We start from the raw sequence: 17,554 nt of genomic DNA on the forward strand, positions 1-17,554 counted from the left end.
CAGCCCCCAGAGAAGGCTTCTTGTCAACTGTTCACACTAGGCAGAAGTGGTGAAAATGGACTTGATGACCAGTGATGAATGGAGACGTGGGGAAAGAGGGAGAGCAGTGGGGTCCATGGTGAGGAGAGGACAGGAAGAAACCCCGGCTGGGGAGGCCCCTGAGGGGGCCTGTGGAAATGTTTTGAAAGAAAGTAAGAAGGACTTCTGCTGGGAGGTGCTTATGAAGAGAAGGAAGCCAGCGGGTGAGTGGGGCAGATCACAGCCAGGAATGCAGCCCCAGGTCCCTCCCAGACCCCGACTCACCTTCTCATAGTATCTGATCTCATACTCCGTGCCGTTGGCCCCAGGGGCTCCAGCGGGGATGGGCTCCCGCCATGACAGGGACACACTCTGGGGCTCCACTCGGTCCCTGCGGATCTCATCCTCCTCCCATGGTGCTGAAAGTAAGTAATGCAAGGTTCTGGACCCAGATCTGACTGTGGGGCAGGGACAGGGGCTGGAAAGTCTGGACAAGAGGGGATTAGGGGCGGGGCTACTGGAGCCACAGAAGCATGACCAAAGGGTCTGTGGGGGACAGGATGCTCCTGAGGCACGGGGCTTGAGGGATAGCGACTTTGCGGGACTAGAGGGAAGGGAGGCCCCTCTCACCCCACAGCTCTCTGCTCCCCTGGCTCCTAGGGGGAAAGCATCAGGTCACGTGCTGCTTGCCCACACCCTATACTCCAGCTTCCCTCATGGTGGCTGGTTCTAATCCCCCAGGCTCTTTCTACACTCTCTGCAGTTTGGAGACATTAGGGAGCACAGAAGGCAGGAAGACAAGCTACTCAACTATTCTAATAGTCTGGGCAAGAGGTAATATACTCAACCAACTAGGGATAGAAGGAAACTACCTCAACATAATAAAGGCCATATATGAAAAGCCCACAGCTAACATCATACTCAATGGTGAAAAACTGAAAGTTTTCCCTTGAAGATCAGGAACAAGACAAGGATGCCCACTCTTGCCACTTCTATTCAACACAGTACTGGGAGCCCTAGACAGATCAATTAGGCAAGAAAAAGAAATAAAAGGCATCCAGATTGGAAAGGAGGAAGTAAAATGATCTCTCTCCACAGATGACATAATCTTATATGTAGAAAACCCCACAGATTCCACAGAAAACACTGTTAGAACAAATATAGCAAAGTTGCTGGATACAAAATCAAATCACAAAATCACTTGCATTTCTACACACTAACAATGAACAATATGAAACAGAAATTAAGTAAACAATCCCACTTACCATAGCATCAAAAAAGATAAAATATTTAGGAATAAACTTAACCAGAAAAGCAAAAGACTTGCACACTGAAAACTACGAGACACTGCTGAAAGAAACTGAAGAAGACACAAATAAACAGAAAGACATCCATATTTATTGGGACTTCCCTGGTGGTCCAGTGGTTAAGAATCTTCCTTGCAATGCAGGGGACGTGGGTTCGATCCCTGTTCGGAGAAATAAGATCACAAATGCCGCGGGGCAACTAAACCTGCGCGCCGCAACCACTGAGCCCACATGCCACAACTACAGAGCCCACATGCTCTGGAGCCCACGTGCCACAACTACAGGGTCTGCACGTCACAGCTAGAGAGAAGTCCATGTGCCACAACTAGAGAGAAGCCCGCAGCACACCGCAATGAAAAGCCCGTGTACTGCAACAAAAGTTCCCACGTGCCACAGCTAAGACCCAACACAGCCATAAATAAATAAATAAATAAAATCTGTGTTTAAAAAAAAAAGACATCCATATTTATGGAGTGTAGATTTAATATTGTCAAAATGTCCATACTACCGAAAGTGACCTAAAAAAATTCAGTGCAATTCCTATCAAAATCCCAATAGCATATTTTGCAAAAATAGAAAAAAATTCTAAAATCCACATGGAATCTCAAAGGACCATGAACAGTCAAAATGATCTTGAGAAAGAAAAGCAAACCTGGAAGCCTCACACTTTTTTACTTCAAAATGTTACAAACCTACAGTAAACAAAACAGTATGGTACTTGGCATAAAAACAGAACTATAGACCAATGGAACAGAACAGACAGCCCAAAAGTAAACCCTCACATATATGGTCAAATGCTCCTCTACAAGGATGTCAGGGCCACACAACGGGAAAAGTAAAGTATCTTCAACAAATGATGCTGGAGAATTTGATTTTTGTTTTGTTTTGTTTTTTGGCCACGCTGTGCAGCATGTGGATCTTAGTTCCCCAACCAGGGATTGAACCCACGCCCCCTGCATTGGAAGCGCAGAGTCTTAACCACTGGACCACGAGGGAAGTCCCCAGTGCTGGGGAATTTGAATATCCACATGCAAAAGAATGAATTTGGGCCCTTACCTTCACCACATACAAAAATTAACTCAAAATGAATTACAGGCATAAATGTAAGACCTGAAACTATAAAACTCCTAGAAGAAAATATAGAGGAAAAGCTTCATGACATTGGATTTGGCAATGACTTCTTGAATATGACACCAAAACACAGGCAACAAAAGCGAAAATAGACAAATGGCACTACATCAAACTAAAAACATCTGTACAGTAAAGGAAACAATCAACAGAGTGAAAAAGCAACCTATGGAATGGGGGAATATATTTACTAACCACATATCTGATAAAGGCTTAATATCCAGGATATTAAAAGAACTCCTACAACTCAACAATAACAACAAAAACCCACAAATAACCCAATGGGCAGAGGACTTGAATAAACATTTCTCCAAAGAAGATGTGCAAATGGGCAATAAGCACATGAAAAGATACTCAATATCACTAATCATCAGGGAAATGGAAGTCAAAACCACAATGAGATATCACCTCATACCCGTTAGGATCAAAAACAAACAAACAACAACAGCAAACAAAACAAAACAAACAAACAGAAAATAACAAGTGTTGACGAGGCTATGGAGAAATTGGAACCCTGTGCACTGTTGCTGGGAATGTAAATTGGTACAGCCACTATGGAAAACAGTATGGAGGTTCCTTAAAAAAATAAAAATAGGATGCAACTAGAGATTATCATACTAAGTGAAGTCAGAAAGAGAAAGACAAATACCATATGATATCACTTAATATGTGGAATCTAAAATATAACACAAATGAACCTATCTATGAAAAATAAACAGAATCAAAGACATAGAGAACAGACTGGTGGTTGCCAAGGGGGAGGGGTGAAGTGGGAGGTTGGGTTTAGCAGATGTAAGCTTTTATACATAGAATGGATAAAAAACAAGGTCCTACTGAATAGCACAGAGAACTATATTCAGTATCCTATGATAAACTATAATGGAAAAAATATTTAAAAATGTATATATGCATATAACTGAATCACTTTGTACAGCAGAAATTAACACAACATTGTAAATCAACTATACTTCAATTAAAAAATCGATTAAAAAATACAATAAAATAAAAATAGAACTACCATGTGATGTAGCAAACCCTCTTCTGAGTATATAGCCCAAGGAAATGAAATCACAATTTTGAAGAAATTTCTGCACTTCCATGTTCACTGCAGCATTATTCACAATAGCCAAGATATGGAAACAACATAAGTGTCTGTTGACAGATGAACGGATAAAGACAAGAAAATTATATACGTATATATTTAATGATATGTTATTCAGTGATTAAAAAAAAGATATCCTGCCACTAGCAAAACCACAGATGAACCTTGAAGGCATTATACTAAGTGAAATAAGACAAAGAGAGACAAATACTGCATGATCTCACTTATATGTAGAATCTAAAAATGCCAAACTCGGGACTTCCCTGGTGGCGCAGTGGTTAAGAATCCACCTGTCAATGCAGGGGACGCGGGTTCGAGCCCTGGTCTGGGAAGATCCCACATGCCACGGAGCAACTAAGCCCGTGAGCCACAACTACTGAGCCTGCGCTCTAGAGCCCGCGAGCCACAACTACTGAAGCCCACGTGCCACAACTACTGAAGCCTGCGCACCTAGAGACCGTGCTCCACAACAAGAGAAGCCACCGCAATCAGAAGCCCGCGTACCACAACGAAGAGTAGCCCCCACTCGCCACAACTAGAGAAAGCCCGTGCGCAGCAAAGAAGACCCAATGCAGCCATAAATAAATATATAATTTAAAAAAAATAAAAATGCCAAACTCATAGAAACAGAGAGTAGATTGGTTTTTGACAAGAGCTAGGGGGTGGGGGAAATGGGGAGATGTTGGTCAAAGGTACGAACTTCCAATTATAAGATGAATTACATCTGGGGATCTAATGTATGGCATGGTGTAGTGGAAAACTGCTAAGAGAGATCTTGAATGTTTTCACCAGACTCATAAAACATACTTATGTGAGGTGATGGATGTGTTAACTAACCTTCCCATGGCAATCATTTCACAATACACACATATACCAAACCATCACATTGTACACCTTAGACTTACATAAAGGTGTAATTCAATTATATCTCAATAAAGCTGGGGGAAAAAATAATGTGATGTAGACATACAATGGAATACTATTCAGCCTACAAAATGAAATCCCATCACATGCAACAACATGGATGAACTTTGAGGACATTATGCTGAGTGAAATAAGCCAGTAGCGAAAAGACAGATTCTGCACGACTCCACTTCTATGAAGTATCTAAAGTAATCGAACTCTTAGAAAGTAGAATGGTGGTTGCCAGGGTCTGGGGGAAGGCGCAAGCGGAGTTGTTCAAAGGGTACAGAGTTTGCATTTTGCAAGATGAAAACGTTCTAGAGGTCTGTTGTACAATAATTGCATATAGTTAACACTACTGTACTGTACACTTAAAAATGGTTAATTTGGTAAATTATACATTTTTTACCACAATTAGAAAAAGTATTGATGCCCAGGTCATAAACCCAAAGCAATTAAATCATAATTTCTGTGGGGTGGGACTCAGGCATTAGCATCTTTTTTAAAAGCTTCTCAATGATTCCAGTGTACAGACAGATTTGAGAACCTAGTCTAGATAATGTTGGGGGGGGACAGACAGTAGCAAACAAAAAGAAACAAACAGAAGTGTAATCATGCCAGAATAAGGTACCACCAGGTTACTGGGAGGAAAGATCATGACTTCACTTTAAGTGTGTTGAGCAGAGGGGTTCCCAAGAGAAGATGCCAGAAAGGCAGCTGGATAAGGGGTTCCAAGGCTCCCAAAAGGGACCTGGGAGGGTGATAGAGATCCGAGAGCCATCAGGAGGTGATTCGATGAAACTGCCCAGGGCAATGCACAGAGAGAGAGAAGGCAAAGCTTTCAGGAAACAAGCCCAAGAAAAGGCAGGCAAAGGAAGAGGAGCTTAGAAAGGAGAAGCCACAGAGGTAGGAGGAAAAGCCAGGAGCAAAGGAGGCTACAGAAGCCCAGGGAAGAGGACATTTAGGAAGGTTCCTTCCTGACTCTTCCAGTTATCAGCTACTGGGCCACAAGCAAGAGCCTCGGTTTCCTTATATGTAGACTGGAAACAAGAATGACCTCCTTAGGCCTGCTGTGAGAATTTTATGAATTAATGCATCTGGAGAGCTTAGCACAACACCTGACACAGAACAAGCATTCAATACCAAGTTTACCAGCAAGAGGAACCGCTGGTTGGCAGTGTCATATGCTGAGCAGAGACGGGGCAAGATGATTCAAAGTGCCCACTGGCTTTAACAATGTGGAGGTTCCTGGTGACTTCAGGGGATAGAGGGGAAGTGGACGGCAGGTGGCAACGGGCCGAGGAAGTGGAGAGAAGGGCATAAGGAGATCACTCTTAGAAAAGCGTATAAACATGGCTTCCAGTTTTAAATGGTAACCATCTAACAGGCTCCATCTCCAGTCTCCCCCAAATTCTAATTAAGACCCAAAGATACAGAAAGAGTTGAAAACACAGAATGTCACCGTAAACTAATCTTGACAGCTGACTGCCAGAATGGGGTGATGGGGAGTAGAGCGGCATATTTCCACCTACGCTAAAGCCAGTGGTACTGGACTGAAAAATACAATTGTAGTGCACCCCCGGCTATGCTACTCACAGAGTGACGCTGCCTCCCGTCCTGAAAATAACTTGGAAGATACTTCATCCTTCCTCCCACTGCCTGACCCTTAAAATAAAAAAAAAAAAGCAAGGTCTTTTTCAACTGGACAACGAATGCACAGCCATCACTCTACTGCATAGTTGCTTTGGAGGAAAAGTGTTCTTCCCTGTCTCCGGAGAGTGCCTCTCAGCCTAGATACACTTGGAGATGGCAGCTCCCAGAAAAGATGTAGGCACAAAGGGAAGAAGAGTGATGAAACATCCTAGGAAGGGGCACAATCCCTTGTAGATACAGATGGAGGGCAGAGACAGGAAAGAGCCAGGAATGTCATTTTTAAAAACTACATTTGTTGAAAGTTATCAGATGGCCAGGATACAGAGGTAGAAGAAGGTTGAATTTCAGCCCCGCAGAGCTATGTTAGATGAAAGCCTGATAAATCCTGACAATGGAGCTAAAAACTGAGCCCAAGCACCTGCTCTCCCACTATAGATTGGTAATGAGATCAGTCAGCACCAAAGTGGGGCTGAGAGTACAGCAGACACTACTGGAAACCTATCCAACGGCCATGTCCCCCTTCCCCGCTGACTGAGCCCAGTTTTTGATTCAGGGTCTACTGTCTGCCCTGAGATGACTCAGGTTAATTCTGATTGTTCTAAAACATCTGTGTGCACTCATTCCCTTTGCCAATGATTGGGTTAGGGTTGAGTTCATAATCCAGTTCTGGCCAACAAAAGGAGAAGTCACCTAAGGGGAGGAGGGATTATGGGAAAGGTTTCTGGCTTTTAAAAAGATACCAACATTTTCTATGTCTACATCTTTATTCCTGCCCTGCAACTGAGGACATGGGGTGGGAGGGCGAAGCTGGGGCAAAGTGAGAGTAGCATTGACATATATACACTACCGAATGTAAAATAGCTGGCTGGTGGGAAGCATCAGCATAGCACAAGGAGATGGGCTCGGTACTTTGCGATGACCTAGAGGGGTGGGATAGGGAGGATGGGAGGGAGGCTCAAGAGGAAGGGGATATGCGGACATGTGTATGCATATGACTGATTCGCTTTGTTGTGCAACAGAAACTAACGCAGTATTGTGAAGCAATTATACTCCAATAAAGATCTATTAAGAAAAAAGAAATAAAGGAATAGAGTCACAACTTAAAATAAAAAAAGTACCAACGAGGAAGAAACAGTTCTTTTTCTGCCCTGGATGGTAAGGATATGATGATGTCTGGAGCAGCTGCATCCAACTTGCCACCATAAGGGAGCCAGCCTATGTTATAAGGATGGCAGAGTGGAGGGAAAGAAAGAACCTGGGTCCTTGAGGGCACTGTTGAGCTGCTGAATTAACCAAGCTCTAATTCCCCTCTTCTTAGGTAAGCTAATAAGTCATTTCAGTCAAATGTCATTTGCACTGAGACGTATTGTTACTTGCAGCTGAAAGCCTCACAAACTGGTAAAAAGGACAATTCATATATCTTGTTTTGGTTTTTGGGTTTTTTGGCAAACATCAGCTAGTTCCTTGTTCGAGAACAAGTAAACAGAAAACACTAAGAAATTGGGCATATGAAAAAATATTTCTGAATAAGCAAAAAAAAGTATTACTCTAAAGACTCAGGAGGGGACTTCCCTGGTGGCGCAGTGGTTAAGAATCTGCCTGCCAATGCAGGGGACACAGGTTCGAGCCCTGGTCCGGGAAGATCCCACATGCCACGGAGCAACTAAGCCCGTGTGCCACAACTACTGAGCCTGCGCTCTAGAGTCCGCGAGCCACAACTACTGAGCTTGCACGCCGCAACTACTGAAGCCCACACACCTAGATCCCATGCTCCACAGCAAAGAGAAGCCACCGCAATGAGAAGCCCGCGCACTGCAATGAAGACTAGCCCCCACTTGCCATACTAGAGAAAGCCCACACACAGCAACGAAGACCCAAAGCAGCCAAAAATAAATAAATAAATTTTTTTAAAAAATGAAGACTCAGGAGGAGCAGATCTTTAAGAGCGATTAATATGACAGTTAGAAGAACAAGTAAGGAGGCTGTTTGGCATCTTGAAGAAGATGAAAGAAAACACAGCCTTCTGAAATAGGAGCAGAAGGCCACGAAGAGAAAACAGATGGAGAAGAAAAAGAAACAGGATGAGATGAGATAAAAGTGGAGAAAGTGAGAAAGGCGTGTAGGGAAACTAAAAATGCATTAGCAAAATCAAAATATTTAAAAGTCATTACAAATATAAGGAATTTAACAAAATTACAAGCAGAATGGGAAAGTTAAACCTCTTAGTCCTTGGAACATCAAGTAGACAATAAGAAGGAAATAGAAGGATTAAATAATATACTTAATATATATGGAGATGGAGGGGGAGAGAGAGAACACTGCAGTATGAAAATAATACGCATTGCTTCAAGGTAGCCATAGAATAGTTAAAGTGTTTACCACACCTTAGCCCTCAAAGAAAACCACAATAGTTACTTTAAAAAGTAAACACTGGGGACTTCCCTGGTGGCGCAATGGTTAAGAATCCGCCTGCCAACGCAGGTGACATGGGTTCGAGCCCTGGTCCGGGAAGATCCCACATGCCGCGGAGCAACTAAGCCCCTGCACCACAACTACTGAGCCTGCGCTCTAGAGCCCGCGAGCCACAACTACTGAGCCTGTGTGCCACAACTACTGAAGCCTGCATGCCTAGAGCCTGTGCTCTGCAACAAGAGAAGCCACTGCAAGGAGAAGGCCACGCACTGCAACAAAGAGTAGCCCCTGCTCGCCGCAACTAGAGAAAGCCCGTGCGCAGTAACAAAGACCCAACGCAGCCAAAAATAAATTTAAAAATAAATAAATTAAATAAAATAATTTTAGTCGAAACTACAATACTAGAAGAAAACACAGGTGTAAGTCTTCATGACCTTGATTTAGGCAATGGTTTCTTAGATATGAAACCAAAAACACAAGCAACTAAAGAAAAATAAACTGGACTTGATCAAAATTTAAAACTCTGAGCTTCAAAGGACACTACTAAGAAAGTGAAAGACAGGTGGCTGCCATAGGTGGAGGTGAGAGGTGGGCAAAATGGGTGAAGGTTAATCATTAGAGAAATGCAACTCAAAACTACAATGAGGTATCACCTCACACCAGTCAGAATGGCCGTCATCAAAAAATCTACAAACAATAAATGCTGGAGAGGGTGTGGAGAAAAGGAAACCCTCTTGCACTGTTGTTGGGAATGTAAATTGATACAGCCACTATGGAGAACAGTATGGAGGTTCCTTAAAAAACTAAAAATAGGGCTTCCCTGGTGGCGCAGTGGTTGAGAATCTGCCTGCCAATGCAGGGGACATGGGTTCGAGCCCTGGTCTGGGAAGATCTCACATGCCGTGGAGCAACTAAGCCAGTGAGCCACAACTACTGAGCCTGCGTATCTGAAGCCTGTGCTCCGCAACAAGAGAGGCCGCGATAGTGAGAGGCCCGCGCACCGCGATGAAGAGTGGCCCCCGCCTGCCGCAACTAGAGAAAGCCCTGGCACAGAAACGAAGACCCAACACAGCCAAAAATAAATTAATTAATTAAAAAAAAAAAACAAAACTAAAAATAGAACTACCATATGACCCAGCAATACCACTACGAGGCATATACCCTGAGAAAACCATAATTCAAAAAGAGTCATGGGGCTTCCCTGGTGGCGCAGTGGTTGGGTGTCCACCTGCCGATGCAGGGGACATGGGTTCGTGCCCCGGTCCGGGAAGATCCCACATGCCGTGGAGCGGCTGGGCCCGTGAGCCATGGCCGCTGAGCCTGCGCATCCGGAGCCTGTGCTCCGCAACGGGATAGGCCACAGCAGTGAGAGGCCCGCGTGCCGCAAAAAGGAAAGGAAAAAAACAAAAATGGGTGAAGGTGGTCAAAAGGTATAAACTTCCTGTTATAAAATAAATAAGTCCTGGAGATGTAATGTACAGCGTGGTGACTATAGTTAATAATACTATATTGTATATTTGAAAATTGCTGGGACTTCCCTGACGGTCCAGTGGTTAGGACTCCACATATTCACTGCCAAAGACCTGGGTTCAATCCCTGGTCAGGGAACTAAGATCCCACAAACCGTGCAGTGTGGCCAAAAAAAAAAAACAATTGCTAAGAGAGTAGATCTTAAAGAGTTCTTATAACTATGTGTGGCTGTGGATGATCTAGACTTATTGTGTGATCATTTTACAATATATACAAATATCAAATCATTAAGTTGTATACCTGAAATTAATATCATGTTATATGTCAATTACATCTCCTTTGGGAAAAAAAGGTGAGTGGCAACCCACAGAGTAGGAGAAAATATTAGCAAACCATGTATCATAATGGTCATTATGTGTTGAACTGTGTCCCTCCAAAAAGATATTTTGAGGTCCTAACCCCCAGTACCTCTAGAATGTGACTTTATTTGGAAATATGGTCTTCACAGAGGTAATCAAGTCAACATGAAGTCATCTGGGTGGGCCCTAATCCAATGTGACTGGTGTTCTTCTGAATGGGGGGAAATTTAGACACAGAGAGGGTCTCTCATAGAGAGAAGATGATGTGGAGACACACAGGGAAAAGAGGGCCATGTGACTGGAGCGATGCATCTACAAACCATGGAAGGCCAAGGACTGCCAGCAAACCCCAGAGGCTAGAAGGAAGGAAGGATTCTCACCTAGAGCAGAGAAAGCATGGCCCAGCTGACACCTTGATTTCAAACTTCTAGCTTCCAGAAATGTGAGACAAGAAATTTCTTTTGTTTTAAGCCATCTAATTTTTGGTACTTTGTTATAGCAGCCCTAGGAAAGTAATACAAAGGTATACAGAATATACAGATTAGACAAAAAACCTCTTATAACTCAATGACAAAAAGAAAACCCAGTACATGAAAAGAGGTTCAACATCATTAGTCATTATGGAAATGTAAACTGAAACTGCAATGAGATACCATTTCATATCCACTAGGATGGCTAAAATCAGCAAGACAAACAAGTGTTGGTGAGGAGGTGGAGAAACTGGAAGCCTTGTACATTTGCTGGTGGGAATGGAAAAGGGTAGAGTTGCTTTGGGAGACAGTCTGGCAATTCCTCAAAAAGTTCAGCAGCTCCTCAAAAAGATAAAAAAGTTTCCATATGTATTGGTCAGCTCAGGCTGCCATAACAAGATACTGTAGACTGGGTGGCTTAAACAACAAAAATGTATTTTCTCATAGTTCTAAAGGCTAGAAATCCCAGATGATGCTTGCAGACTCATGTTTGTATTCTAGTGAGGGCTCTCTTCCTGACTTGCAGACAGCCACCTTCTTGTTGTGTCCTCACCTGTTTTTTCCTCTGTGTATGCACAAAGAGAGCAAATGAGCTCTGGTGTCTGTTCCTCTTCTCGTAAGGACACTAGTCCTTGGGATTAGGGCCTCGTCCTTAGGATCTCATTAACCTTAATTATTTCCTTAAAGGCCCTATCTCCAAATACAGTCACACTGGGGGTTAAGGCTTCAACATATGAACCTGGGAGAGACAATTCAGTCTATGACATCATATGACCTAGCAATTCCACTCCTAAGTATATACCCAAGAGGACTGAAAACCTGTTTCCACAAAAACTTGTACATGAATGTTCATAGCACCATTACTCTAATAGCCAAAAAGCAGAAACAGTCCAAAGTCCATAAACTGATGAATGAATACACAAAATTGTGGTATATCCATACAATGGAACATTAGTCAGCCATAAACAGAATGGCATACTGATACATATTACAACATGGACAAACCGTGAAAACATTATGCTAAGTGAAAAAAGACAGACATAAAAGTCCACATACTGTATAATTCCCTGTATATAAAATGCCCAGAATAGGCAAATCCATAGAAACAGAGAGTAGATTAGTAGTTATTAGGGGCTGGAGGGAGTGGGAGGAATGGGAAGTGACTGTTAATGGGTTTCTTTGGGGGATGATGAAAATGTTCTGGAATTAGAGAGTTTGTGATAGCTGCTAGGAAAAATGACTGAATTGTACACTTTAAAAGGTAAGTGAAATTTTATGGTATGTGAATTATATCTACAAAGAAAATGACAATACGAACAATGTGATATATTATGTATAAAAACATACTGGATGTGACCAAAGCTATTCTTAGAGGAAATTTCATAGGCTTAAAATATTAAAACTATAATATAAAAACTAAGCACTGGGACTTCGCTGGTGGTCCAGCAGTTAAGACTCCGTGCTCCCAATGCGGGGTTCGATCCCTGGTCAGGGAACTAGATCCCACATGCATGCCACAACTAAAGATCCCGCATGCTGCAACTAAGCCCGCATGCTGCAATGAAGATCCTGCCTGCAGCAACAAAGATCCCACGTGCTGCAACTAAGACCTGGCACAGGCAAACACATAAATAAATATTAAAAAAAAACAACTAAGCACTGAAGCCACCTAGAAAAAGACTTCAGGAAATCAGGAGGATGGTAGTAATAAAGATAAAATCATAAAATAAGTGACAAAAGTAAAGAGCAGTGGAATTGATAAGTTCAAGAGCTGGTTATGTGTCATAACCAATAAAATAAACTTCTGACCAGAATAATTTTTAAAAAGACATCACAGGACACAATATGAAGAAAGAGAAAGTAAGCGTTAACTCCAGATACTATGGAAAGTTTTTAAATAAGCATTTCTGGGCTAATAAATTAGAAAAAGATCATCAAAAGATTTTCTATGAAAGTACAGATTAACAAAACTGATTCAAGAAGAAGTTATAGAAAAGATTGCGAACATCAGCAAGGTACAGTTTCCCAGGCAGTTTTGCATGCCTTCAAAGAATGATAATTATGCTATTTAAACTGTTCCAGAACAGAGAAAAAGAAGAGATTATTCCTGATGCCTTTTTCAAAGCCAGCCCAAAATGCTAAAACTTGACAAAGAACACAATAATTTAAAAAAAATCTACTCTCGGGGGCTTCCCTGGTGGCGCAGTGGTTGAGAGTCTGCCTGCCGGTGCAGGGGACACGGGTTTGGGACCTGGTCTGGGGGGATCCCGCATGCCGCGGAGCGGCTGGGCCCGTGAGCCACAGTTGCTAAGCCTGCGCATCTGGAGCCTGTGCTCCGCAACGGGAGAGGCCGCGATAGTGAGGGGCTCGCGCACCGCTGTGAGGAGTGGACCCCGCTTACCACAACTAGAGAAAGCCCTCGCACAGAAACGAAGACCCAACACAGCCATAAATAAATAAATTAAAAAAAAAAAAACTACTCTCTCTTATAAATGTAGATGGAAAAAATATTAAAATATAAGCAAATTAATTCAGCAAATATTAAAAGAATAACACACTCATCTGCAGTAGGGTATAATCTAGGAAGGCAAAAAGAACTCACATTGAAAAAATCCATTAGTAGAATTCATCGTATCAAAAGGTCAAAGACAAAAAAACGTGGTCATCTTGAAAGATGCTCAAGAAGCATTTTGTAAAATTAACATCCATTGCTGATTTTTCTGAAAAGTTCAGTAAAAAGTGAAAGCATTATATGGCCAAGGGGCTAAAAGCAGGGCTTTGGTATTAGACAGACCTGAGTTCAAAGATGGGTCTCGACTACTAGCTGGCTGACTTTGGATAATTCACTTGGCCTCTCAGACTTCAGTTTCACCATCTGAAAGATGATTATCATTTGATTTAAATGAATTAATGTAGAAAATCATATTGCACAGTGCCAAACACAGAGCAGCACTCAATCAGTGAAAGTATTTTTATTAACAAAATGGAAACAGAAGAGTATTTCCTTAACATGATTTTTAAATCCATCTATATCAAAACAGGATTATTATCAGGAAATACCAGATAAAAATTTGTGTTACGTATATTATACAAAAGGGGTTTTACAGTAGATAGTTCTAGGTATGGATATAGAAATAGAAAAAAATGTGGAAGGATATACTCCAAGATATTAGTAGTTGTATATCTCTGGATAATAGGATTATGGGTGCTCATTTTTTCTATTCTGAATTTTTTAAAATATAAATGCAATAGCAAATGTTAAATCATAATAGAGATAGTAAAAAAAAAAAAAAAAAAAGTGTTGTCCCAGAAAATCAGGCAAATTGGGAAATCTCTCCCAAAAGGCAGAGGAAATGGATTAAGAGCTGAAAATGATAAAGGAAGCGACAAGATTTGAGAATCAGAAAATGGACGTACAACTCAAGGTTTAGAAAGAGTCTTAAGAGAGAGATCAGAGTTATTAGAAGTTCTAGTCAAAGTAATAACTGGAAATAAAAACTGGAAAAAAATTTTCCAGGAATAAAAAAAGGTATGCAGATCCAAAGTTTTACTATGTTCTAGCCAAACTCAATGAAAAGAGGTCAATATTGGTTAAAGTTTATTTTCACCAGTAGCCTAAGAATTATACAAACATCCATGCGTGTACACATTCGTATTCAAGTCACCTACAAAACAATGACGATTACCCTCGCCTCAGACTCTTCTGCAATACAACTGCCATCAGACGGAGAAGCAGAGTCACAAACGGAACATATCTTCTCAGATATGAAAAGACCATACCACTCACTCACTTATCTTTCTTGCAAAGGATACTTGAAGGATTACTTGAAGCTGAGTGAGACAAATCAAAAGTAAATGTCAAGAATGAGGAAGATGTAGTATAAAAGGATTGTAGGTCTTCATTTATTCATCTCAATTCCAGACTCCGAAATGTGACTGTTATGTGTTGACCAGTGAATTCTATCGCCCCTGAGAGTCTGACCCTCCGTGCTTCCTTGCTCTTTTCCAGGACTATGAAAGAGGGTGACAATGCAGCAACACCCTTGCAGAGACCGAGGGACGAAGTCAGAGGGATACACACAGGGTCCCTCTTTCTAAGACAGGAAAAAAGGAGGTATGATTCTGGTTCCCACTGAAATTTTTGAGAAGGGAGGGCAAAAAGATTGAGGAACCTTCCACCCCTTTTGCCGGGAAACGAGAGGCAAGGCAACTGCAGAGTTGGATGTGGGACATAGGCTTTCCGCGAGGTCAGAAGAAGGAGCACGCACTGGCTCCCGCAGAATCACTAACACTCATAACCTCTTTGGCCCAGAGGCACAGAGTCACCTGTATCCTCAATCTCTCCTCCATGGCCTTCGGGAAGGGGGTTGACCTCGATGGGGGGTCGCCAGGGTCGGGGATTTTTGTTTAAGACCAGCGATCGCAGTTTATCCGGGGTGGCTGCGGGCTGTGGGGATGCTCGCGGTGGGCCGGACGGGCGGGCGCGCGGGGTGCGGAAGGCCTTACCCCCGGCACCGGTGGAGACGGTGACCTGCGCGTAGGTGGCTCCCGCGGCGGCCTCCGGGCCAGACACTCCGTTGAGCGCGGCTACGCGCACGGTGTAGCGCGCGCCGGGCCGCAGGTGCAGCAGTGTGGCGGCGCGCTCCCGCAGCCCCGCCTGGCGCGGCACGAAGGCCACGCGCGGCCCGCACGGTTCGCACGCGCCCGCCGGGTCCTCGAGGCCGCAGCGCAGGCACAGCAGCGAGTAGGTGACGTCCGAGCGGCCGCCCGAGTCGGCCGGAGGCAGCCAGCGCAGCCGCAGCGCCAGCGGCGAGCGGCTCAAGCTGTACTGCAAGTCCCGCGGCGCCGACGGCGGCCCTGGGGGCACAGAGGCGGGCGCCGTCAGGGGCGGGGAGAGGAAGGGCGGGATGGGGGCGGGGGCAGTGAGGGGGAGGGACGGGGGCGTGGAGCAGTGAGGGGCGGGATGTGGGAGTGGGGCGCGGTCAGTGATGGGGTGGGAGGATGTCAGTGAGGGGATGAGGTTGGGGATGCAGAGTGTGAGGGGCGGGAGTCCCCCGCCCGGCTGGAAAGTTGGGAGAGGTGAGGGCGGGGATGGTTGTAGGCGGCGCACACGGTGATCCCCCAACAAGCCTAACCTCATCCCTCCGTCTGGACTGTCTCTGTTGTCCTGCTTCTTCCAACCCCGGGCCCCGGGCCCCATCACCGCCCCAGGCTCCCCTCCCTCCACTCTGCCGTCTGGATCGCTGGCCCCCACGTGCGCCCTGGCGCCCCCGAGTGTGGAACCCCTGCCCTCACAACGCCTCGATTACGCCCTTATGGACCGCCCCACCCACCATCCGGAAGGCATTCAGGAGGGGAACTCACGGGTGCAGGACGCCGAGGGCGGGTCGCTGGGCGAGCGCGCGTAGCTTTCCTGGCACACGCAGAACGTGGACGCGTTTTCCAGGGCCCGGCTGTGCTCCGGGCACGGCGAGCAGAGGGGCCGCCGCGGGGACACCTTGTAAAACCCTGGGGGACAGGCTGCGGGGAGGAACTGCGTGAGGAGGGGGCTCCGCCACAGCTTCTGGCTCCCCCCCCCCGCTTTCCTGACTGCCCCCACTGTGGTGGGCCTTATCTCCTCGAATTGTGATGGGGAAGTGGGGGGCGGGGGTCTCAGCTACTCCAGCACCGCCCCGGGGGTGGCAGCTCGTGACTGAACAATGCAGTATTACTTAACCCTTAGTAAGCGCTTAACGTGCAAACACTGCAGTGTTTCTCTTTTAGTAATTCATTAAATGCTCATAACAACCTGTGAGGTATGTTGCTTTATCCTCATTTTTTAAATGAGGGAGCTAAGGCTCAGAGAGGCTAAGTAACTTGCCCCATGTCCCACAGCCAGTGAATGGAGGGATTCCAGCCAAAGCCGACTGGTTTGAGAGACCACACCACACTGCCCTAACGCCCACTGGGAGAAAAGGAACCAAACTTTCCGGTTTTGATGTGAGGACAGAAGAGAGAGGCCTCGAAGGGGTGTCCCACAGTTACCCAAGGACAGACACCCACACACTCCCAGTTACAGAGACAAAAACTCTGACGCACACAAACACACACACTTGTCAGAGCTTCCTCCCACCTCCACTATTTGGGGGCTAATGCATCATAAATCTACTGACGCACTTGGTTCCCATTTGAAAGTGGAGCCAGCCAGGTGGAGAGAGGAGAGGGACAGTGAAAGTTCCCTGGTTCTAGCCTTGGCACCTCCTCAGTTACTTTGCTTCTCTCACCTCCCCCAGAAGTCAATGGTTAAGAGCAAAGGCTTTTATATCTAAACAACCTAGATTTGCAGCTGAGTCGCACCACTTATTTGCTGTGTGGCCTTGGGCAAGTTGGTGACCTCTCTGAGCCTTGTATAGAATACCTACCTCAAAAAGGTGCTTGGAAGATTGAGATAAAACATGCAAACTGCTTAGCCCAGTACAGACAACAGTTATACAATAATGGTAGTAATCACTCTTCCTCCAACTCAGGCCTGAAGTGGAAACAGCTAAGCACCCACTTTAAAAAATTCCTCACCAGCTGGGCCAGGGAGGGAAGCAATGGCTCTTGGCCCTCCTCTCAGAGCTTGGGTGGTCCTCACCTGGTTCTCTGCCCCCGCCAGGACTTCTCTATCCCTCTCCTCTGCTTTAGCTGCTTGTGGAAGGCTGGCTGCTCTCCAGCCCCAAGAAGACATAGTACAGAAGAAGGGACGCAGAC

General features: G+C 44.7%; 1 protein-coding gene across 1 annotated transcript in view; it reads right to left on the reverse strand.

Moving 5' to 3' along the window:
* Window positions 1–17,554, reverse strand: part of EPHA10 (EPH receptor A10) — a 42,114-nt gene that overhangs the window by 16,729 nt on the left and 7,831 nt on the right. The window contains exons 4-6 of the mRNA XM_067725543.1: window positions 16,187–16,342; window positions 15,329–15,679; window positions 304–437 (exon numbers count right to left, since the gene is read on the reverse strand). Coding sequence (XP_067581644.1) covers window positions 304–437; window positions 15,329–15,679; window positions 16,187–16,342 — 641 coding nt within the window. The remainder of the gene's footprint in view (window positions 1–303; window positions 438–15,328; window positions 15,680–16,186; window positions 16,343–17,554) is intronic.

Source organism: Pseudorca crassidens, chromosome 2 (genome assembly GCF_039906515.1).
Source record: "Pseudorca crassidens isolate mPseCra1 chromosome 2, mPseCra1.hap1, whole genome shotgun sequence".
In the NCBI taxonomy this organism is placed as follows: domain Eukaryota; kingdom Metazoa; phylum Chordata; class Mammalia; order Artiodactyla; family Delphinidae; genus Pseudorca; species Pseudorca crassidens.